Here is a 19,189-nt window from a genome sequence, read left to right as displayed (position 1 = left end):
CAAATATATGAATATAATCAAACGTAACCCAACGCGTTGGCATCGTCGTATCGACATCAAGAATAAAAGAAAACATACGCGCGATTAATCACATGTTTCCAAACTCTCGTAGTGTGCGCTGTTTGTTTGCCATTAGGAATAACAATTTTACTGTTTCAACAACTTTGTGCTTCGTTTGATTACCTTCAAAATTAAATACATTACCCAAACAGTAGCAAATAACGTAATGTACGCATGTGTGCCAATAATTTTACAGTTGCAGGACAATTTCGAGTCGTGTGTCGTGTCCAAAGATTGTCACGATTGCCTCCTGCTTGTCGTCACTTGCTTCAGTGCGACGTAACTTATTAAATTTTTTTTTCTTTTTCATTTACATCAAAGCTGTTTATCAATAATATATTTTATTTACCGTGTCAATTAACAAATAGGATTTATGATATAAAAGACACGTTTAATTGTGTGATAGCTGTTTTTTTTATAAATTACAGCATACAGTCGACTGACTAAGACAGGGAGGCTGTAGGACCCCAAGGCATATTACATTTGTGGCAATTTTTTTCCTATCATAAATGATTAGGGTGTTCATCAAACTCCGCTGTCACATTGAAGGTGCGAAAAAGGTGTTAATTACTCGTGAATATAATTAAATTAAATTGACAGGTGCCCAATAACTCCTGGAACACAATATTGCCCCGATGGAGAGCTGTCAGCACATTTATTTTTTGTTTTTACGGTTTTTTTTTTTTTTTTTTTTCTTCAGTTTTCCAGATCAAATATAACAATACGCGCGAGTTGTAATTTCAAATGAATGACAGAAAAGGCAATCACAAAGGAAAAAATGACACATCAATTTTTTCCCACTCGCAAACACACTCCACGCGGCCTTTTACGTCACGCGACGACAATAAAACCCGCGCAGTACCTATGTATACTTGATGTCTTAAAAATAGATGTTCGTTTCGTTTTCCACATCAAAGCTTAGAAAAACAATACATCGACGACGAAAGGTGACCCGCAACACTTGGCAAACACCTTCGCTCGTATACTTGCCCGGGGGAAAAGAAAAAAAAAAAAATTTTCATGCAAAAGCCATGGTCAGGCTTATCACCGTGGCGAATCCAAAACTACAAGGCTAGCCGCGACCCATGCAAGTGCCGATTGCCGGCATCGCCGTCCAAAGGAAAATGAAACGCAAGGAGCTCGCATCATCGGCCCAAGCGAGCGCTCGCGTTTAATTGGCCACACATACACACTGGCACACTTTAAAGGTCGTCAAAAGCAAATCGAGCCGTAAACTCTCGCGCTCCCCCTGGCAGTATAAGATATTTTTTTTATTCTCTCATAGAGGATTACAATAGGCTCGTTGTGACCCCAGAAAATCGGATGACTCGTCTCAGCTGGAAACGGGAACTCCATCCGGTCGACGAACCATCATTTCACACGCGCAATCGGCAGCCCATTAGCCAAATGTACACCATATGAAATATCAAATTTGCATTTTTTTCGCCATTACTTGTGATGTATCGTTTGTACAGCGCACACCGTAACCGGTATACATATATATATATATATTTCTTCTTCGGCTGTGGAAACTTTTTAATTATCTCGTGTACATTTCAACTTATATGCTAATCGGTAAATTATATACTGTCGCCCCGTTCGTGTATACACGGGCATTTTATGTACTCGGACGAGATTTTTAATTGGCCGGTATTATCGGGAAAATTTATTTCTTCATAAACGTCTCGCGTTATCGCAACGCTCGTGACCGTATATGCACACAAAGGTGCTCCGTACGCGATTTTTTTTTTTTTTTTTTTTTTTTATTTGTTTTCTTTCACCTGCACCGAGTGCACACAAGACAAAGCCAAGTTGTTTTAAGGCACTGCGCGCTTTTTTTTTTGTTGCGATTCCAATTTTCGTATACGACCGTGCAAGAGAGGCGGATCGCGTGCTTTTCGCCTTGGTGAGGCTAATTACACGGTGACACATTTTTCAATAGGAGGAATCACATAATTACCAGTCTCTCGAGCCACTTTGATCGAAAAAAAAAAAAAAAAAAAAAAAAAAGAATTCCTCAGCCTCTTCGATCGCAGCGACGACTAATGAGTTTCGCGGCCCGAATCAACCTGTGCGCTCAGTCGTTACCAAACTAGGTGCTTCATCCAAACCCGCGACCCCACGTCCAACCGATCGATCTACTTGCCTGAAAAACAAAAGGCCCAATACCCAACCCTTGAACTTGTTGCTCCGTCGCCCGTACAATCAATGCCGTCAGCCACAGTGTACCATGGACACCTATACCATGCGGTCAGACTCCCGTGTACCAAGTGGGGCTGTACGCGTATTGGGGATGAAGAAAAAAATCGCCTCTGGCAGCGAAGGTGACGCACGTGACGGAGTACAGCTTCGGCACATACAGCACTGGCGCGTGCTATCGCATTATTGATGCGTCTCACGGACATTTGCGTATATACATGTATATGTGTGCAAGGTGTGATTACACCGTGTCGTGTCGCCTCTCCCCTTTCAAGTGCCAGCGCCGCTCACGGGGACGGGGATTTACTTTGGATTTTCGCCGAGTTGGACGTATACATGGAGTTTGGAAAGCCAATTTGTTTGAAGCTGAGAGGGTGAGGGGGAGGAAATAGCGTATAGGAGATTGACTTTTTCCTATTTCTTGTTTCTTTTTTTTTTTTCTTCCAATTATTTACATTGAGCTGTTGGTCGTGAGTATATATATATATACACACGTCAAACTTAGTATGCACGACAAATCGGCAGTGCACCCAAGTCGCGTTGCGCAACAGCATGTATACGCGGTATACGCTCGGGTATATGCACAACGAAGAAATGTGGCGCTCGGTGATGTATTTTCCTATTACACGGCGACGTAATGACAGCAGTGCGAACACGTGTTCTTTCTTTCTTCTTCTTTTTTCTCTCCATTTTGCTCATTCGTATCAAAGGCTCGTTCCTATTGTCAATGCTGTGCACGTCACGTGCGCGGTACGTTTACACACAACAGCCGAAGCCCCGGCATCAGCTGTAATCCTCAAAGTAGGTGGAAAAGTTGCGTAACCGAGGAAGCGCTTTTGTACGAAAAGTCTCGTTATTGACTAGTCAATTTTTTTTTGTTCCATTCAATAACGGAGTACAATTGAAAGTGTTCACGGGAGTAAATAATTTTTTCTTCCAAGAGTTTAACCCGATGACAGCTGTGTCACTCACCTGTACAATCAAATACGCGGGCAAATGTACAAGAAACCTATGCGTGTAGCGAACGAAGGAAAAGTTACGAAAACAAAAAATAAATCGAGAGTATGACTCGCCCAACAATTAACGGTTTATTGTACCTCAAAGTTTCGATGATCCGTAAATTAGCATCAGAAGTTTGGGGTCTCTTTTAACGTGCACGAAAATTTTACGAGCTCGCTGTGTCTCGAGTAATTGGGCAAAAGAGGTTTCATACTTACTGCCCGTGGTCGCGAGACTCACTTTGGTGTTATTTTCGCAGAGAACGCTCTGTGCAGTGTCTCTGTACCTCGACCTCTCTAATTTTTACGTTTTTCCATCAAAAATATTGCCCGCGTGCATTACACTCTTGGTTTCGCAATTAAGGAAATCAACGCGTTATTTTTTACCCTTTTTTTTTTTTTTTTTTTTTTTTTTTTCGTTTCCTCTCTTCGACCGCTAAATTATACATCGGAGGAAATAATCAACTACACGTTTCATCTGCAGCGCGCACTGGTGTAATCAAAATCAAATTATAGAAACTCAATCGAAAACTGTACAATGTGTCATTTCGCCTCTACGTATATGTATTACGTCAAGGTGATTTCGAAAAACTGTAATTTTTTTTTTGTTCGTAACTTTAAAAAAATTTATGAATCATCGAGACAGACAATAAGAGTTAAAGCGTACTTTTTGTTATTTTTTTGTCTTATATACTTTGATTTATCAGGCGATGTTGGAGGGTCCACACTTTTGGAAACACAGTATAATAATGATATACAGTATACTTCTGTCAATTCTCGAAATGAGATATAACACATAGATTGGATGTTTTACCAGTTACACAACCAATACTTCTCGTAGCTCCATACATTAAAAAAAAAAGCGCGTGTATCGCATTATTAGCCGTAATTTCGAAATGGTCCGAAAAGCCCGTACAACCTATACATCGCGTCGCGAGAACCCGCGCACGAGCGCACGTAACGAATACGAAATTACAAGTTAATTAATGTGTTCGCACGTACGCACGAACGTGATGTATGTGAAATGTATCACTGTGCGCTTCGTGGCTTAGTGTTTGTGTACTTCGGACGTGCGCATCTCCCTCTCGATGGCTGCGGTGGAAAAATTAATGAAGTTGACGAAAAAAAAAGGAAAAGAAAAAAAAAAAAATTTCGTTAACCGTAACCTGCGTGCGTGGTTTTATTTGTTGGCGATCGCACGAGACGAGGCACGTTTTCACGATAATAAAAACGGAGGAACACCGAGGCATCGTTCGATCGCGATGCGAGTGAACAATAAATTCTCCGTCAACGCGTTAGTGTGAAAAACTAAATAAAATGTATTTTTTTTCCATTTACACCTTAATGTAGGAGATTTTCTCAAATACTTTTATAAAATTGATATTTGAATAACGATCGGATTAACTAGTTCATTGTATGCATGGGATTGTATAATTTTTAACGGCAAAATTAACCCAGAAAAGCTATGCAGGATGCAACACATTGCACTCAACAGCCTTTTTGTGTTGATTTTTTTCAATTAAACGTTTAAAGGTTCAGTTAATGCACCACCGATTCGGTTGATGTATAAATACTCCTAACATGCGATTTTTTTGTTTTAAATACACACTTGGATGACCAAAGATTTTTTTATTCACGTAAAATAGTAAAAAATACAACTTATCGGCTTATCGATTAACATCGTAAGGTTTCATATCCGTGAATACATTATCGGGCGTGAAATTACCTCATACTGTGATTCGAATCGACTGAAAGCAGGAAAGCTGTATAACCGAGTTCATGGATCGATTGACGGGTGGTGATGGAACTTTACGGTAAAAGTTTTGAACGAAATTACCTCGTGGGATTATCACTTTTTTCGCGTCACTTATTCACTCCATGGAAAAAAAAGGAAATATAATAAGTATCCGGTAATGCGCTCTGTATTGCTGGACCAAAAAAAATTTATTGCAAAAAGGTCGCATTGAAAGAAATATTTCGCACTCCACTTATCGCATCGCCTTTTCCGTTACCATTTCGTGTTCAATGTGGTGGAACCGGAAAAAAAAGACAGACCATAATGTGCGAAAAAAAGGACTCCAAGCACGTACAAGTAATATATTATGACGTAAGCACGACCGTAGTGGCTTCCCCCGTTTTTAAATGCAAAAACCAATAATTCACCTTTGGGTCGAGTTTCCTCGAACATAGAGAGATGAAATTTCGTGCCACGGGAGACCATCGAAGCGTCGTTGGCGTAACCGAGCCTCGACCAACTTTTCGAAAGGATAGGTACACCAGAACAACCGTTGACGTCTTTCACTGTTCTCCCGTAGACTTTGGACAAACTGAAGCATCATAAGCCGCAACTCTCGCCCAACTTACAACCCTCGAAGTGCAAAATTAATCCTCAAGATCTTTATAGGGGGCCTAGCCATATGTTATATATTACGTGTAACTCGATTCGCACAAAAGTCAAGCAAATAAATGCAAAACGTAATGTAGTGTTAGGAATGTATTAAAAAAAAATAAATAAATAAATAAATAAAAAAATAAATAATAATAATGATCCAACAGGTAGTCCCCAAAGGGCGGAATGGTGACAGACAACAGCAGCATGTCCAACAAGAAGATCGGCTCGGGTGACGGGGGAGGCGGTGGGGGTGGCCAACAGCACTATCCACATCACCACCATCACCACCATCATAGCAGTGGCAACAACAACAGCCCCGCGTCGCCGAACAACACGACGGGTTACATGGGCACGACGGCGGTGAGCAACGTCGGGTACCGCAACAAGGGCTACAAGGACGACGGCACGGACGGTCTGCCCCCCGAGCCGCAAAAGCCACCCCACCTGCCCGAGGATGACGGCCAATCGCGGAAGTTTGAGCTGTCGCGAAGCGAAAAGTGGCGGATCCTCAAGAACATTGGAACGGTCTCGGTGGCCTTTATGGTCCAATTCACCGCGTTCCAGGGCACGGCGAATCTCCAATCGTCGATAAACGCGAGCGACGGCCTCGGCACCGTGTCCCTCTCGGCCATCTACGCGGCCCTCGTCCTCAGCTGCATCTTCGTTCCCACGTTCGTCATCAAGAGGCTCACCGTCAAGTGGACCCTCTGCCTCTCCATGCTCTGCTACGCCCCGTACATCGGCCTGCAGTTCTATCCCAGGTTCTACACCCTCGTGCCCGCCGGTGTGCTCCTCGGCCTCGGGGCCGCCCCCATGTGGGCCGCCAAGGCCACCTACCTCACCCAATGCGGGGGTGTCTACGCCAAACTCACCGACGAGCCGGCCGACGCGATAGTCGTCCGGTTCTTTGGCTTTTTCTTCCTTGCCTGGCAGACGGCCGAGCTCTGGGGCAACCTCATCTCCTCGCTTGGTGAGTTTGCTATACTACACGCGTCCATCCCTCGACAGAGAGTATACAAAAACAAGCAAAAATATATGTTGGGTATATTTATGTATCTCTAGTCGCCGAACTGGCGCCTCGTCGGCTTGTCGGTCCTGCCGATCTGCCGCTTGTTGCTCGGATCGGTATCGGTGCTCGTTGTAATGCGCAGTTAAATTATACATGCATCTCCCCGCAGGAGACTCGTATAGCGTACGCGTTGACTGTAAAATAAAGTGATTCTCGCTTTGGCAGCCAACAACAACTAATTCTGTTTTTTTTTTTTTTTTTTTTTTTTTTTTTTCCGTTGGATGGAAAATTAAAAGTGGAAGACAAAAAAAACATGATCGTAAATCCATCGCCTGCGCGATTGCCTTTCAGCGGTTCGACAAAACTTCTTCTTTTCGCGCTCCGCTGCGCAAAGACGTTAACTACATTGTTCTGTATATATGAAACGGTATCCGCTTATAAGATTCCTTTTTTTGTTTTCAATACTACTTCGATGCATAACCACATTTACGTTAACCGTCCAATTTGGTTCATTGATGCTACTAATATTGTCAATTTCCTCCTATTTAACAAAAAAAGAAAGGAAAAATGTTTTATTTTTTATTTTTATAGATTTATTAAAATGCAGTAAAAAACACATCTATATAATTATAAACTAATGTAAATGAACTAACTTGTTGACCGATACGCCGTAAGAAACATGTGGTTCTAGACGAGCGGCTAAAGTGTCCCCGCCGCCACGACATAAACATAATATATACGAGCGCAAAGCTCCGCCACACACAGCCGCAGTAGAACGAGTCCGCGTGCGGTCAGACGCTGCTGGGCCGCGCGCCACTGACTTGCAACTGCAGGGTGTATACGGGGTACGAATGGATACCTCCCGAAAATTAAACGAACCGTGACACGAGTAGTGTCTCGGTTTCTGCGTCATAAACGCCAGTTTGTAACCCACGAACAGGAGATGGATACGTTGCACTTTGGAGGGTATAACGTGGCGTTTGCGGTGCAGCTCGGCCGACGCGTCGTGTCGTCGAGATTTAATAATTTAATTTAGCCGTTGCGTTGAATTAACATGGTCGCGTGCACGCGTGATCTAGTGCTTGGGAAAAAAAGCTACGACCGGAAAATCCTATCCCGTTTCGAGAGTACTGTTATTCCCTCGTGTATTATATACTTGCTCGGACCGTCGCGTTCGAGCGAGGATGCTATTCGGTATTTTTCTACGCGAGCAATGGTTTCTTTTTTTTTTCATTTTTCATTTCAAAGATCTATCGCGCACGAGGGATAATCTCGTTGGGATGAGCTTCGCTACGTCGCAAGGGGGTCAGAGGGTGAGCTCTGTTAGGGGAGGCTAAGAGCCTTAGTTGGTATACCATTGGAAATCCATTTTGACGTTTCGTACGCTGCGTGGCGTCCCGTGAAATTGCATTGAGGGTATCACCTGCAGACCCCCCCCCCTACATTCTGCTTACCCGCTCAGTTTTCTAAAGCTCATCGCGGAACGATTTAACTTTTTTCTGCTGTCTTTGTGAAAAGTTGTGTTCGGATGGAGTGGGTGTAATTTTTTTTTTTTTTTTTTTTTTTTTTTACGATCAAAGTACTGGTCGCGACGGATAAGAGGTAAATAAAAGTGTTTGCGTTATTGAGCTCGTGTATAATTGGAAACGCGTGTTTACTGAAAACAAATTTAATCGCTGCTATAAACAAAACCAACAAGACAGAAGCTTTTGAATTTATCTGATGAATAGCAAAGTAGGCGGACAATTAAATCAACTCGATCATCGAGTGGAATTGGAAAATACTGTATGTAGATTTTCATTCGAGTGTAATTCGGGATGAATGTGACTCAAGGTGGACACAAATTTATTATCATTCAAAGGCGCCAAATCGAGATCGTGTTGTCGCTTTTTGGAGGATCGGTATGTATTATGTGCATTTTAATTGTACGCGTGTAAAAAGGACTTGAAGATAATTTACGAGTGCGTGTGAATTTCTTTCTGATTTGCCAAAAGAACTTGTTCTTCCGGGAATATTCTGTTGACGTCTTTTTTTTTTTTTTTTTTTTTTTTAACTGAGCTTTGCAACGTTGACACGAAAAATGCCGTGCTTTTGATTTACGGTAATTTTAAACATTGAGGGAGCCAACTGCAACAGTACAAATTGTATATGATCTCCATCGCAAGAAGACGAATGGAAATATACTAGATTTGAAAAAAAGTTGCTTTGTAATTGATTATAAATCCTCGTAAATTCTGAGGGGGAGAAATTTTCCTTCATTCGTTCTTCCACCAAAGCACCACCTGCCAATAACCCGATGACCCGAATTAAGGATATGACCCTCGTCTTGGTTGCACAACTGCACAGACGCGCTGGAAAAAATAAGTTTCAGAAGCTTCGCGTATGCGCGTCGGGAGATAAGAAGTCTCGAGCCGGTGCGATAAGGCGAGCGAGAAAAACAAATGGCTAACTTTTTTTTTTTTTTTTCCCAGTGCTGGCTTGTCGAACAAGCTGTAACACAGTCTTTCCAGGTCGAGGAAGTAAATCTGGTTTTCAAGACGAATGAATCTTACGGATGAAAACATCCGAAGTCGTATCGGTGGGGAAAGCAGTTTTGGCAAACATCGGCAAGACTCGGTACATGCACGCGCGTAACACGAGTGGGCGCCCACGCGATGAATATTAATAGTTTGGGCGTGTTTGCTTTTTTTTTTTTTTTTTTTTTTTTTTTTAGTGGGTTACAGTTGTTCCCGAGCAAAGTTACTTGTGCAATACAACTGCGGGAGCTGTACATGGTAGACTTTACCGATAAAACTTTGGAAAACCACGGGACCTACATGCTCCAGTTAACGAAATGACGAACTCGAAACCTCTTTTTTTACAGCTTTTAATTTTTCTGAGTATCTACACCGAAGTAACGATTGCAACAAAGTTTGGGCACTTGTACTCTTTCAAATATTTTGTATGAACTTTTTTACTAGAAAATACCATGAAGAGAACACAGTTTCTTTTTTTTTTCCCCAAAAAAACCATTAGGTCGTGACTATGTTGAGAGAGAAAAAAATGTACGAAAAATCTATTTAAAAAAGCACGTAACGTATTGTATCTAGGAGCAGAAAAAAAAATTGCCAGACACACCGGTGTATTACATTTTTAGAAAAAAAAATTTGTCAGAGCGTTTAGACACAAAATACCCAAATCTAACGATTATTGATCACTCGGATTTTGTTTGACACTCGAAAAAACCTGGCGCCGTCATACCGATTTTTTCCGGCATTTCTCAAGAATAACCGATCGCTACCACTGCAGCTTGTTACAATTTTCCCGGCTAACGTTCATGCAAACGCGCGCTCAGAGGTTCCCAGAGCCGAAGGTCTCGCGTCTATCCAAGGCACCAATTGCGTCATCGTTCACCTTCATCTTCTCTCTCTCCCTCTCTCTTTCTGTAAAACCAATTAAAACTCGGTTGTGCCTTAAAACCGGTAATTTCGACACGCTTCCTCTCCGTACTCGGCCCGGACGTAACTATTTATTTTCACACAAAGTGCCACACTTACAGGGAAAAGGGGACAGTCGGAATAATTCAACGAGTGATACATAGCGTTAAATCGTGACACGAAGACGCCATCGGGTTTGTTCAGCTGCAACGACGTTTGGTCGAGAAGGCACTTACACGTACGAGTGTATACCGAAGGTCGCTGCTTGTAGTCTTGATCGACGTGCGTATAGGAACAAAATTTCTAGCTAACGCGTAACAATGTAACTTTGATCTCAATATTTCGTTGCCATACCGTTCGAAATCTGTTTACAATGAAACAGGTGTACCTATTTTATACCTATGCCAACTATTATCATACAAAATAAATTTGGGTATTTATCAATAATATTTTATGTAAAAAGACCCAAAAAATTTATGTTACTTTGACGTTTAATTTTTGTGATTCAGTGAATTACAAAAGCGATGTCGTGGGTTTAACAGCCAAATAGAGTAAAAGTAGGGTAAATGTGACATTCGCAGTGCTGAGCGAGGGCGAGTTTGGAAAGAGCACGAGCTCGAACAGCAGCGTCGTCTCGAGGAAGGTCAGCAAGTGCGGGGCCAATTTTTGCATCATCGGGAACGGCGGCTACGACAGCCTGTACAGGCCACCCGAGTCGGAGATCTACGAGATATCGGCCATCTACCTCACCTGTGTCATCGTTGCCGTCCTCATCGTCGCCCTCTTCGTCGACCCACTCTCCAGGTAAGAGCTACTTTGTTTCATTTTTTTCTTTCTTCGATACCACGTACCTAATAACAGAGACATGGGAGTTTTTTTTTTTTTTTTTTTCTCATCGCGCGATGGAAGCCTTTTTTTCCTTCAACAATTATCCCATACGATTATCCCGAGCAAGATTGGTTCATCACTTTTTATGCCCATACTTAATTTTTTACGCTAAACACGCAAGTTTTTTCTCTCTCTCTCCGACTTACATAAAATGAGCCATTTTGTTTTACCAACAGCGCATGTAACGAGACCCCGTTATATCACACCCGCGCTACGCACCGCAAACCTCATTATTTCTCCGCAGTCTGAAATCATCGTTACATCGAAACGAGCTCGCGCATGAAAATAAAAAAAAATATGAACGGCTCTTCCGAAAGATCCCGAGACTTGCGCAATACATATACACATATATGTTTGTCGTAGTTAATGCGCCAGTAAACCCTAAACGCGGCATCCACAGAGTACCAATCGGCATTTAATTCGCGAGTACATCAATCCCCTCTTTCCGGACAAAAGCGGAAGGCAAAATCTCATTACGAGAGTATACTCTTTGGATCGGTGCATACGTAATAATAAGAGTTGAGCCAATGCGCGGCTATGATACACATGTAATCCTTCCGATCTCTGGACAATGGACTATATACGGCCCCTACGATCGCACACCGTATACTTAACTCGGCGTAGTCGCTCCTAATTGATCCTTCCTCCGTTGGGACCTGATTTTTTCCCCTCCATCAAGCCACGGATCGTCGACTAGGGCTGTGGTGATTAATTTTATTCTTTTTTTATTTTTTCGCATTTCTGCGCACCCAAGACAGCCACAGCAAATTTCGGCTCTGCTAATTTTACATCAGCCCCCGTGTCTACGCGCAAACTTTCGTAATGATATCCTTCCTCGAGCCAACTTGGCAACACGTAGCTGCTGTTTATTTAGGATCGATCCATCAGCCAAGTTCCCCGACAAAATTCATTTGGCTCCAAGTGAACGAAGGAGCGTAAAATTAAAGAAAAAAAAGTAGGTTATCCGGTTCGACGTAACGATTCCTTTGCTCCCGTACTGCCATCGTGTGTATTTGTAGGCTCTTTCGTCGCAACTTTCGACTTTAATTTATCGTCCCTAGATGAATCATCCTCTCTCTGGCTTTGTTTTGCGGTAATGATATTATTGAGACTCGAGTGAGACTTCCAGGGGGTGTCAAACTATCGCGAAAGAATCTTGGTTATAAATAGATAGAATGCAAAAAAAGGAAGGAAAAAAAAAAACAGAAAAAGCTGTTGAAACAATCGATTGCACTTTGAAATTAATTATCGCGCATCGAAGTTCACTCGTGTCGACAAATCGGCAGTGGAAATTAATCACGTGCTGATTGCACGCGAAAGAACATTTCAATGATGAAGAGGAACAGTCGATCGTACGTAGATGGGGAGATAAGTGAGCGCGAAGCTGCGAGGCAGTGATCGATCGTCTGCACGCGATAGTGGAAGCTCGAGTGTATATCGGTATGGAAGCAACTGTGTGACTCATATAAAATATAAAAACAGTGTGATATCGATTCAGGTGGAAAATCGCGGACTCTATCATTACTGCCTATATCATTTCGCTTGTTCGATTGCGAAAATGTTTTTTTTTTTTTTTTTTTTTTTTTTTTTTTTTTTTTTTTTTTTACGATCGCATGTTTTTTCCCTGACTTCACTTTATTTCGCGATAATAACTACAACGGTTTTGTGTAGTTTGGCTCTTTTTGCTTACTACCGTAAATTAAATTTTGATTGATCGACCATTATGCGCACTGACGTACCAATTTTCTTCCTGCTCTGCTTCGTGTTCGCTCTTTTTTTTTTTTTTTTTTTTTTTTTCTCGTTAGTGGAACACATGTTTATCAAACTGATCGCACCATGTTTTTCGATTGAAAAAACATCCAAGTGTTGTGTATTTTGCAAATATAAACAAACAAATGTACCTTTCGATTTATCGTTGGCTTATACGTTTTACGGTACGTAGCCAGATTTGGTCGCTATTACTTTATTGATTTTTTAACAATTATTTGAAAGACGATTTTTCTTATCATCATTTATAAACTAAATTACGAATTTTATTGTAAAGTTTACTAAATTAAATTTATGATAAATATTTATGTACCGTGTAGCAAGAAATAATTAAAAAAAAATCTTTTTTGCCTAGATAATGGATTAAAATTTTAGTGAAAATTAAACCGTTATCCGTGAACACATTTGTTAACGTGCCGTAAAAATAATTGCAGCGTTCTAAGACTGAAAAATAAAAATTCTTAGAACTAAGAAAATATTAACTGTAGAATAGTACTAAGTAAATGTATTTTTTTGAAACAAGATATTACTTTTTTAAGTTACGATTATTATGTTACTTGAAACAAATATCTTCTTAAAATGAGAAAATAATTATAATCTCATTCACTTGGAACTACTCTGTTAATTATTTTCTTGATGCATTTTTCCTTGACACAATGGAGCACCATAAAAACCTTTGCTTGGTAAAAATAAATAATAAAGCGAGCATTTACGGACAATCGATCACCCTCATATTGTAAAGTACACGTGAACGATACAATCGAGAGTAAATTTAATTTTTCGCCTTCCCACTTAAAAGTCTAAATGTATCCAAAAAAGGATTTTTGCAACGAATTTCGCGTATTTAAATACAGTTGTGATGGGTCGTACCTCCGGGGCCTCGCGCAATGGAACATCGTGATTTTTAAAAGCACCGCGGGCGTGATTACAAAATAACGCACATCCGACGTGCCGTTGCGCAATAGGTACACCTACTGCTGCAGCCGATCGGATGGTGATGGGAGATTAATTTTTTTTTCTGCATGTGCACGTACAGGTATACGATCGTCCGTGTGATTCCCCTTTGTTTTTCGAAACGAAGAAACGCAAGAGTCCACGTTCAGTGGATGATTATTAGCAAAGAACGTCGCCAAGGTCGTTGGGAAAGATTGCATTGACGAAAAAAAAAAAAAAAAAAAAAAAAAAAATGTCACCGTACGTTTCAATATAACGTATTACAGGCACATTCGTATGGATAGCAAAATCAAAAGGGCCCAATAAAAAATAGTCGTTGTCATTATTAGTTGATAGTCCGAACATTTTTCAGTCCCTTTTGTTTCGTCTGTTGACTATTCCGTTGTCTTGTGATTTGAAATATTTGCCGGTAATCGAGCTATTGGTGGCTGATTATCCTTTGATTCTGCACTATTTTCTCATGTATGTAATATATGTGTACATGGCTGCAATTGCGATAGAAATTCGTGGACCGACGCAATATATTATTTGTTGTGGGCGTATGCTTACGTGGAAGCACTACAAACACGCGTAATATATAGATAAATGGAGGAAATATACATGGTATAAATAACGTATTATTATCACGTCAACGGCGTCTACCCAAATTCTTGCACCGTCTCTTTCCGGTATAACATGCTTGTGTGTGTGTGTGTGTGTGTGGGCTGGTGTAAGTGCGGGAGACACGAATAAAATATACGCTCGTGAAGAATAATGTGTCGCCGAGGATGGATGTATAATTAGGTAGTGTTGCATTGTGGACGAAAAATCTCAGTGAGAGTATCGAGCGAACAATTTTCGTAGAATAATATGTGCAATCAAGCAACGATAGATTTTCAAGAAATTTTTGTAAATTCGAGAAAAATAGAACTGCAATCACTCGCATGTACATTATTTTGTTCTACTTTGTCGAGAGCGAGAAAAAAAGATGCGAAGGTCGTTGCGCGCGTTAAGTAAAAAAAAAAAAATAGCTGGTCTTCAATTTTCATGCGTGTAACGAAGAAAAAAAGAGTTAATGAATATCATAACAAAAATATTATTAAGAAACAACGCGTGCTATTACCAGCGAGTATAAACAATTATCTTGGCATTAACTGGCACGGGCAACAATTTACTTTACATTTTTATGTCCCAAACGGTGGGTAAAATAAAAGTAAAGGAAAAAAAAACAACATCTTTACGATAATTGAAAAAAAATATTACGTTAAACATCGCGTATGTACGGATTTTTATTACTTAAAAAAATATTAAACCCCCTTCCTCCGACTACTCGTGTTACAGCTAAAATAATTAAAAGGCAGAACAAACAGTAGAACAAAAAATCATAAAAGGCAAGGCTCATTTTCCAATACCGTAAAAAAGTTTTTACATGCGCAAATTACTGTATTGCGGAGAACACGAGACCCTCCACCCCCGTAGAAGTAAAATAAAAAATTGATTTGCATCGGTCGTCTTTATTTGTTTATCGGAACAAGAGGCAACCTTAAGCATATTGAAATTGATAGTATAAACGTGTGCGCGTTCGGAAGGAGACTTTTATCGAGCGCTTTTTTTTTTGCGAGTCACACTGAGTCACTGGTTTTGCACATACGGGGATCGGAAGCCGATTAATTCGTACACGTTAATTGCCTACGGAAACGATGATTTGGCTTGCTATACGTGTGTTGTACGTATGTCACAATTAGTCACAAAGTGACGGGCTGCCGTTCGTCCTTTGCGCTCAGACTCGTGATTAACAAGATTCCCTACACTTGCAGTGCTTATTTTCGTTGCTCGATACATTTTTTTTTTTTTTTTTTTTTTTTTTTTTAGTGCATCACTTATGTAAAAAAAAAAAAAAAAATGGTATAGAGATCGGCTATCGAGTGCCGGAAGATGCACGAGTACTGTGCTTCAAAGTGTACAATACGGAACTTACGTACAACCATCATCATCATCATAATTATTGCGTGAACGTAACGCAAATTAAGTATGTCCACGGCCATACGACGTGTGCAGTATCAAAGGAGGATTCACACACACACACACATGTGCCTTTATCGTTATTTGTGCAGTACGTATATATGATGGGTGATACATTATAAAGTCAAGGTTACAGACGATGTATACACTTTCGTATTCTCATTTCAACTTGTGTCTCCCGTCCTTTGCAATGGCTATAGCTAATTATTTGTTTGCTATAAATATATAATTGATATACCCGATGCCTATAAGTACATAACTTTATACTTTGCTTTGCGCATTTGTCTCCGAAGAGCGCATACACAGGTGTGTAGAGTGGGGGATATAACCATTTATCATTACCGTACGTACGGATGTATTTTTAGATGATGGACTAGATTTTTCCGCGGCCATTGTTTCCCGGGATTTCGGTGAGAAAAAAAAGAAAAAAGAAAAAAAAAAAAATATTGCGAGACACGTAGTTGCGTAAGGATGATTTTCGCGCTATACCGTTTCACGAGGATGCAACAATGACGAGTCGACCATTATTATACCACTGCACCAACAAAACTCATGCTAACTCCAAAACAATTTTTACTTGAAGACAAACATGTTATTTTTAGGCCTAGACGAGGTGAAAGTACTTTTAGATATACCTACCTTATAGCCCCCCCCCCCCCAAAAAAAAAAATCTCGATCAATCGAGCTTCCATGCGCGTAAAAATTGCTTTCCACCACTAAATGTATAACATACGTACTCGTCATAAAGCCCGCTCATCCGTATCGCGTGCCTATTTTTCATTTTCTTTTTTTTTCCCCCCAAGTACTGCTTGCACGTACGTACACGTACGAACAGATCAACAGCCCGACTGCACGCCATATAATATTTATCATCGTGCAGAGACGCGCGGAGGCATTGCACTCGATCTCTCGAGGCCCCCTTCAGACTTGCGACACACACACATGTGGGAAAAAAGAGAGAGAGAGATAAAACCGCTCACTCGACGGCCTTGCAAGGCTGATGCTGTACTACGTATATATATATATATATATATATATATATATATATATATATATATTACACGTCCTCTGCATGCATCTCATCCTCTCCTGTATACGGTGGTATGTATCTATTACCTGCAGGCACTTTTCTCCGGGGACTATATTTTCCCATCCATCGACCTTGGAATTTTCGCGAAAGTGCCATTTTTTCGGTGCTGTATGCACATATCTACCTGTACGATGGGGGAGAAAAAAAAGCTATCTAGCTATCTAGAGAGAGAGAGAGGTAGGTACGGTTACTCCCAAATCCCAAAGGTACACTGCGTATACCGAGTGCACTTCACTGCTATACAACGACGGAAATGTATCGCTTTAGTTTCCAAACGTTGATTCGAGCTTCGTTGCCTTACTCTCCTTCCCTCTCTCTCTCTCTCTCTCTCTCTCTTACGTTCTGCTGGAAGTTTCGGATGCGCAAACGTTTCAAAAACTCGGGTAAAACAGCACGCGGTCGTCTTGTAACGAAAACTCCCGTAATTGTGTACACCGCGTACCTATATATAATATAATGTTTGTCATCCTTTTCTGCAACAACGTTTCGAGGCTTCCGCAAGCATAATACTCGCACTAACTTAGTTTTGCACTCCAAGAGCACTTGATGGCCGGGGTTGTGGGGGAATCGCGAATTTGCCGTTTGCTACTAGAGTCTGTACACTCCTGGCTCTTGTCGCCCCTTTGGTCTTTTGTTTTAGCAAATCGAGGCGTAAGTATATATATATATACCGATACACAACGTGTACGTATACTTTGCAGGGGTTAATGAGATTTAGGGGCACAAGCACAGAGAGAGGTAAAAGCTCTGTCGTATACGACCACGCGCGCCGACTCAAACGAGTGTGGTTTTATTTCGTGGATCATTTACGCGGTTGAAGCGTCATTTACACTATTTTTGGAGTGCCGGGTTGAAAATATTGTGAATTTACGATACGATTGTCTCGAGAAAAAAGTATCCCGAAAAATCAATCATCCCCGGAAGCGCACGCGCGTGGAAAAAGTCCTTACTCTCTGTGCGCGACTGCACTGCATCATCCGAGTCGTGTGTTATCATCCTTTGGCGGGGTGTCTCGGGCACCCGGCCAGATCCAAGGTACATTTGGCCGCGAGTTTTGGGCACACCTTTTTTCCACCAAAACAGCGGAGCGACGTAAATTCCCGCCCTATCCAACTTTTGAAGGGGGAAAAAAACAAGAAAAAAAAAAAACATCGCTAAAGTGCTAAGTTAAAGCGTCGCGTAGCTCTGAGAGCTGTCGATCGAAAGCTCCATGCGAACTTGCAAGGTACCTCCTACGGGTATACACGGTGCTGTTATTTTACAATCACATGTACCCGCGTGCAAGTGATGCGCGTACGAAATTTTGTTTTTTATCGCCCCAGCCCCTTGTGTAGCCCGGAGAGGACAACGTGTATATCAATGAGCGTGATAGTACCACTCGCGGACAGGCACGCGCCCACACATTAAACGAGCGATAACGATAACGATACACATATAGTACATATATACACATATATATAGAGTTATTGTAAATTGTATAGAGGTGACGACCCCCGGGGAGGAGAGCGCTCAGCAGCGGGCAAACGTGTTCTTTGGAATGCCGTCGGCCGGGTTTTTTGCGCTCGTGGAGGAGGAGGAGGAGGAGGGTCATCGCCCACTCATTAAGCCCGGCCAGCACATTGTCTCTCTATTGTTATCTCCCTGGGCCCGACTCCCCCCCCCCTCCCGTGGCTTTGGGAGTAACGCACTTTCCTCCTCCTCTTTCTCCTCTTCCGCGATCGTATGTACATTGTGTATACGTATAGCACCCGAGTCCTGCTCTCTGTAACTTTTCGTACTCCATATATAGGTGTATAGCACAGGGTTTCAAGAGTGGAAATTATTGCACGGGTTTTTTTTTTTTTTTTTTTTTTTTTTTTTTTACGGCGACGCGCTTTATTGCACAGAGGCGCACAATTCACACGGGGTGTATCGACCGGTACTTTATTTCTCTCTCTCATTCAATAATCATCACAGTTATATATATAATATGTACTAGTTGCCCTGGAGGGAGTTGAACTCATTTAGTTTGCACAAAGGTATTATAGAATATCACACAGGTGAGACATGCGTGTGCCAATATACATTATAGTCATTGGATGCAGAGATCTCTCGGTTCAAGAGATTTAGAGGGACAAAAGGGGAAGGGGCGATTGATTGACCACAGAGAAGAGGAGCTCAATTCAGTAGCCAAACGGTAGACATCAGCTCGAGGGGGCTAATAGAGCTTCGAGGAGGCGATTGTAACGTCAGAGGCTCGTAGCGTCAAGGGTCATACGGACCAGCTTGAGCGCCTTGTATATTCATAAGTTGCGGATGCATCGCGCGGTGCAATCATTAATATTGAATAGATGATCCCTCCGGCTTGGGCCACGATCGAGCTTAACGCTGTACCCGAGAACTGGTGATTTTCCCATCGGGGGTGTTGGTGTTCCA

The 19,189-nt window shown here is 41.5% G+C and overlaps 1 protein-coding gene across 2 annotated transcripts in view; it reads left to right on the top strand.

Annotated features, from left to right (window-relative positions):
* The window catches only part of LOC106644255 (UNC93-like protein), a 49,152-nt gene that overhangs the window by 11,578 nt on the left and 18,385 nt on the right, over positions 1-19,189 (top strand). For both annotated transcript variants that reach the window (XM_014359680.2, XM_089598369.1), the window contains exons 2-3: positions 5,814-6,619; positions 10,656-10,878. In XM_014359680.2, the coding sequence (XP_014215166.2) occupies positions 5,833-6,619; positions 10,656-10,878 (1,010 nt within the window). In that variant the 5' untranslated portion in view covers positions 5,814-5,832. The remainder of the gene's footprint in view (positions 1-5,813; positions 6,620-10,655; positions 10,879-19,189) is intronic.

The sequence above is a fragment of the Copidosoma floridanum genome, unplaced genomic scaffold, assembly GCF_036245765.1.
Source record: "Copidosoma floridanum isolate Cflo_tuat_1 unplaced genomic scaffold, Cflo_Japanese_pri ptg000006l, whole genome shotgun sequence".
In the NCBI taxonomy this organism is placed as follows: Eukaryota; Metazoa; Arthropoda; class Insecta; order Hymenoptera; family Encyrtidae; genus Copidosoma; species Copidosoma floridanum.
The sequence above is the reverse complement of the archived record's forward strand: the minus strand, read 5'-3'. Positions and strand labels throughout refer to the sequence as shown.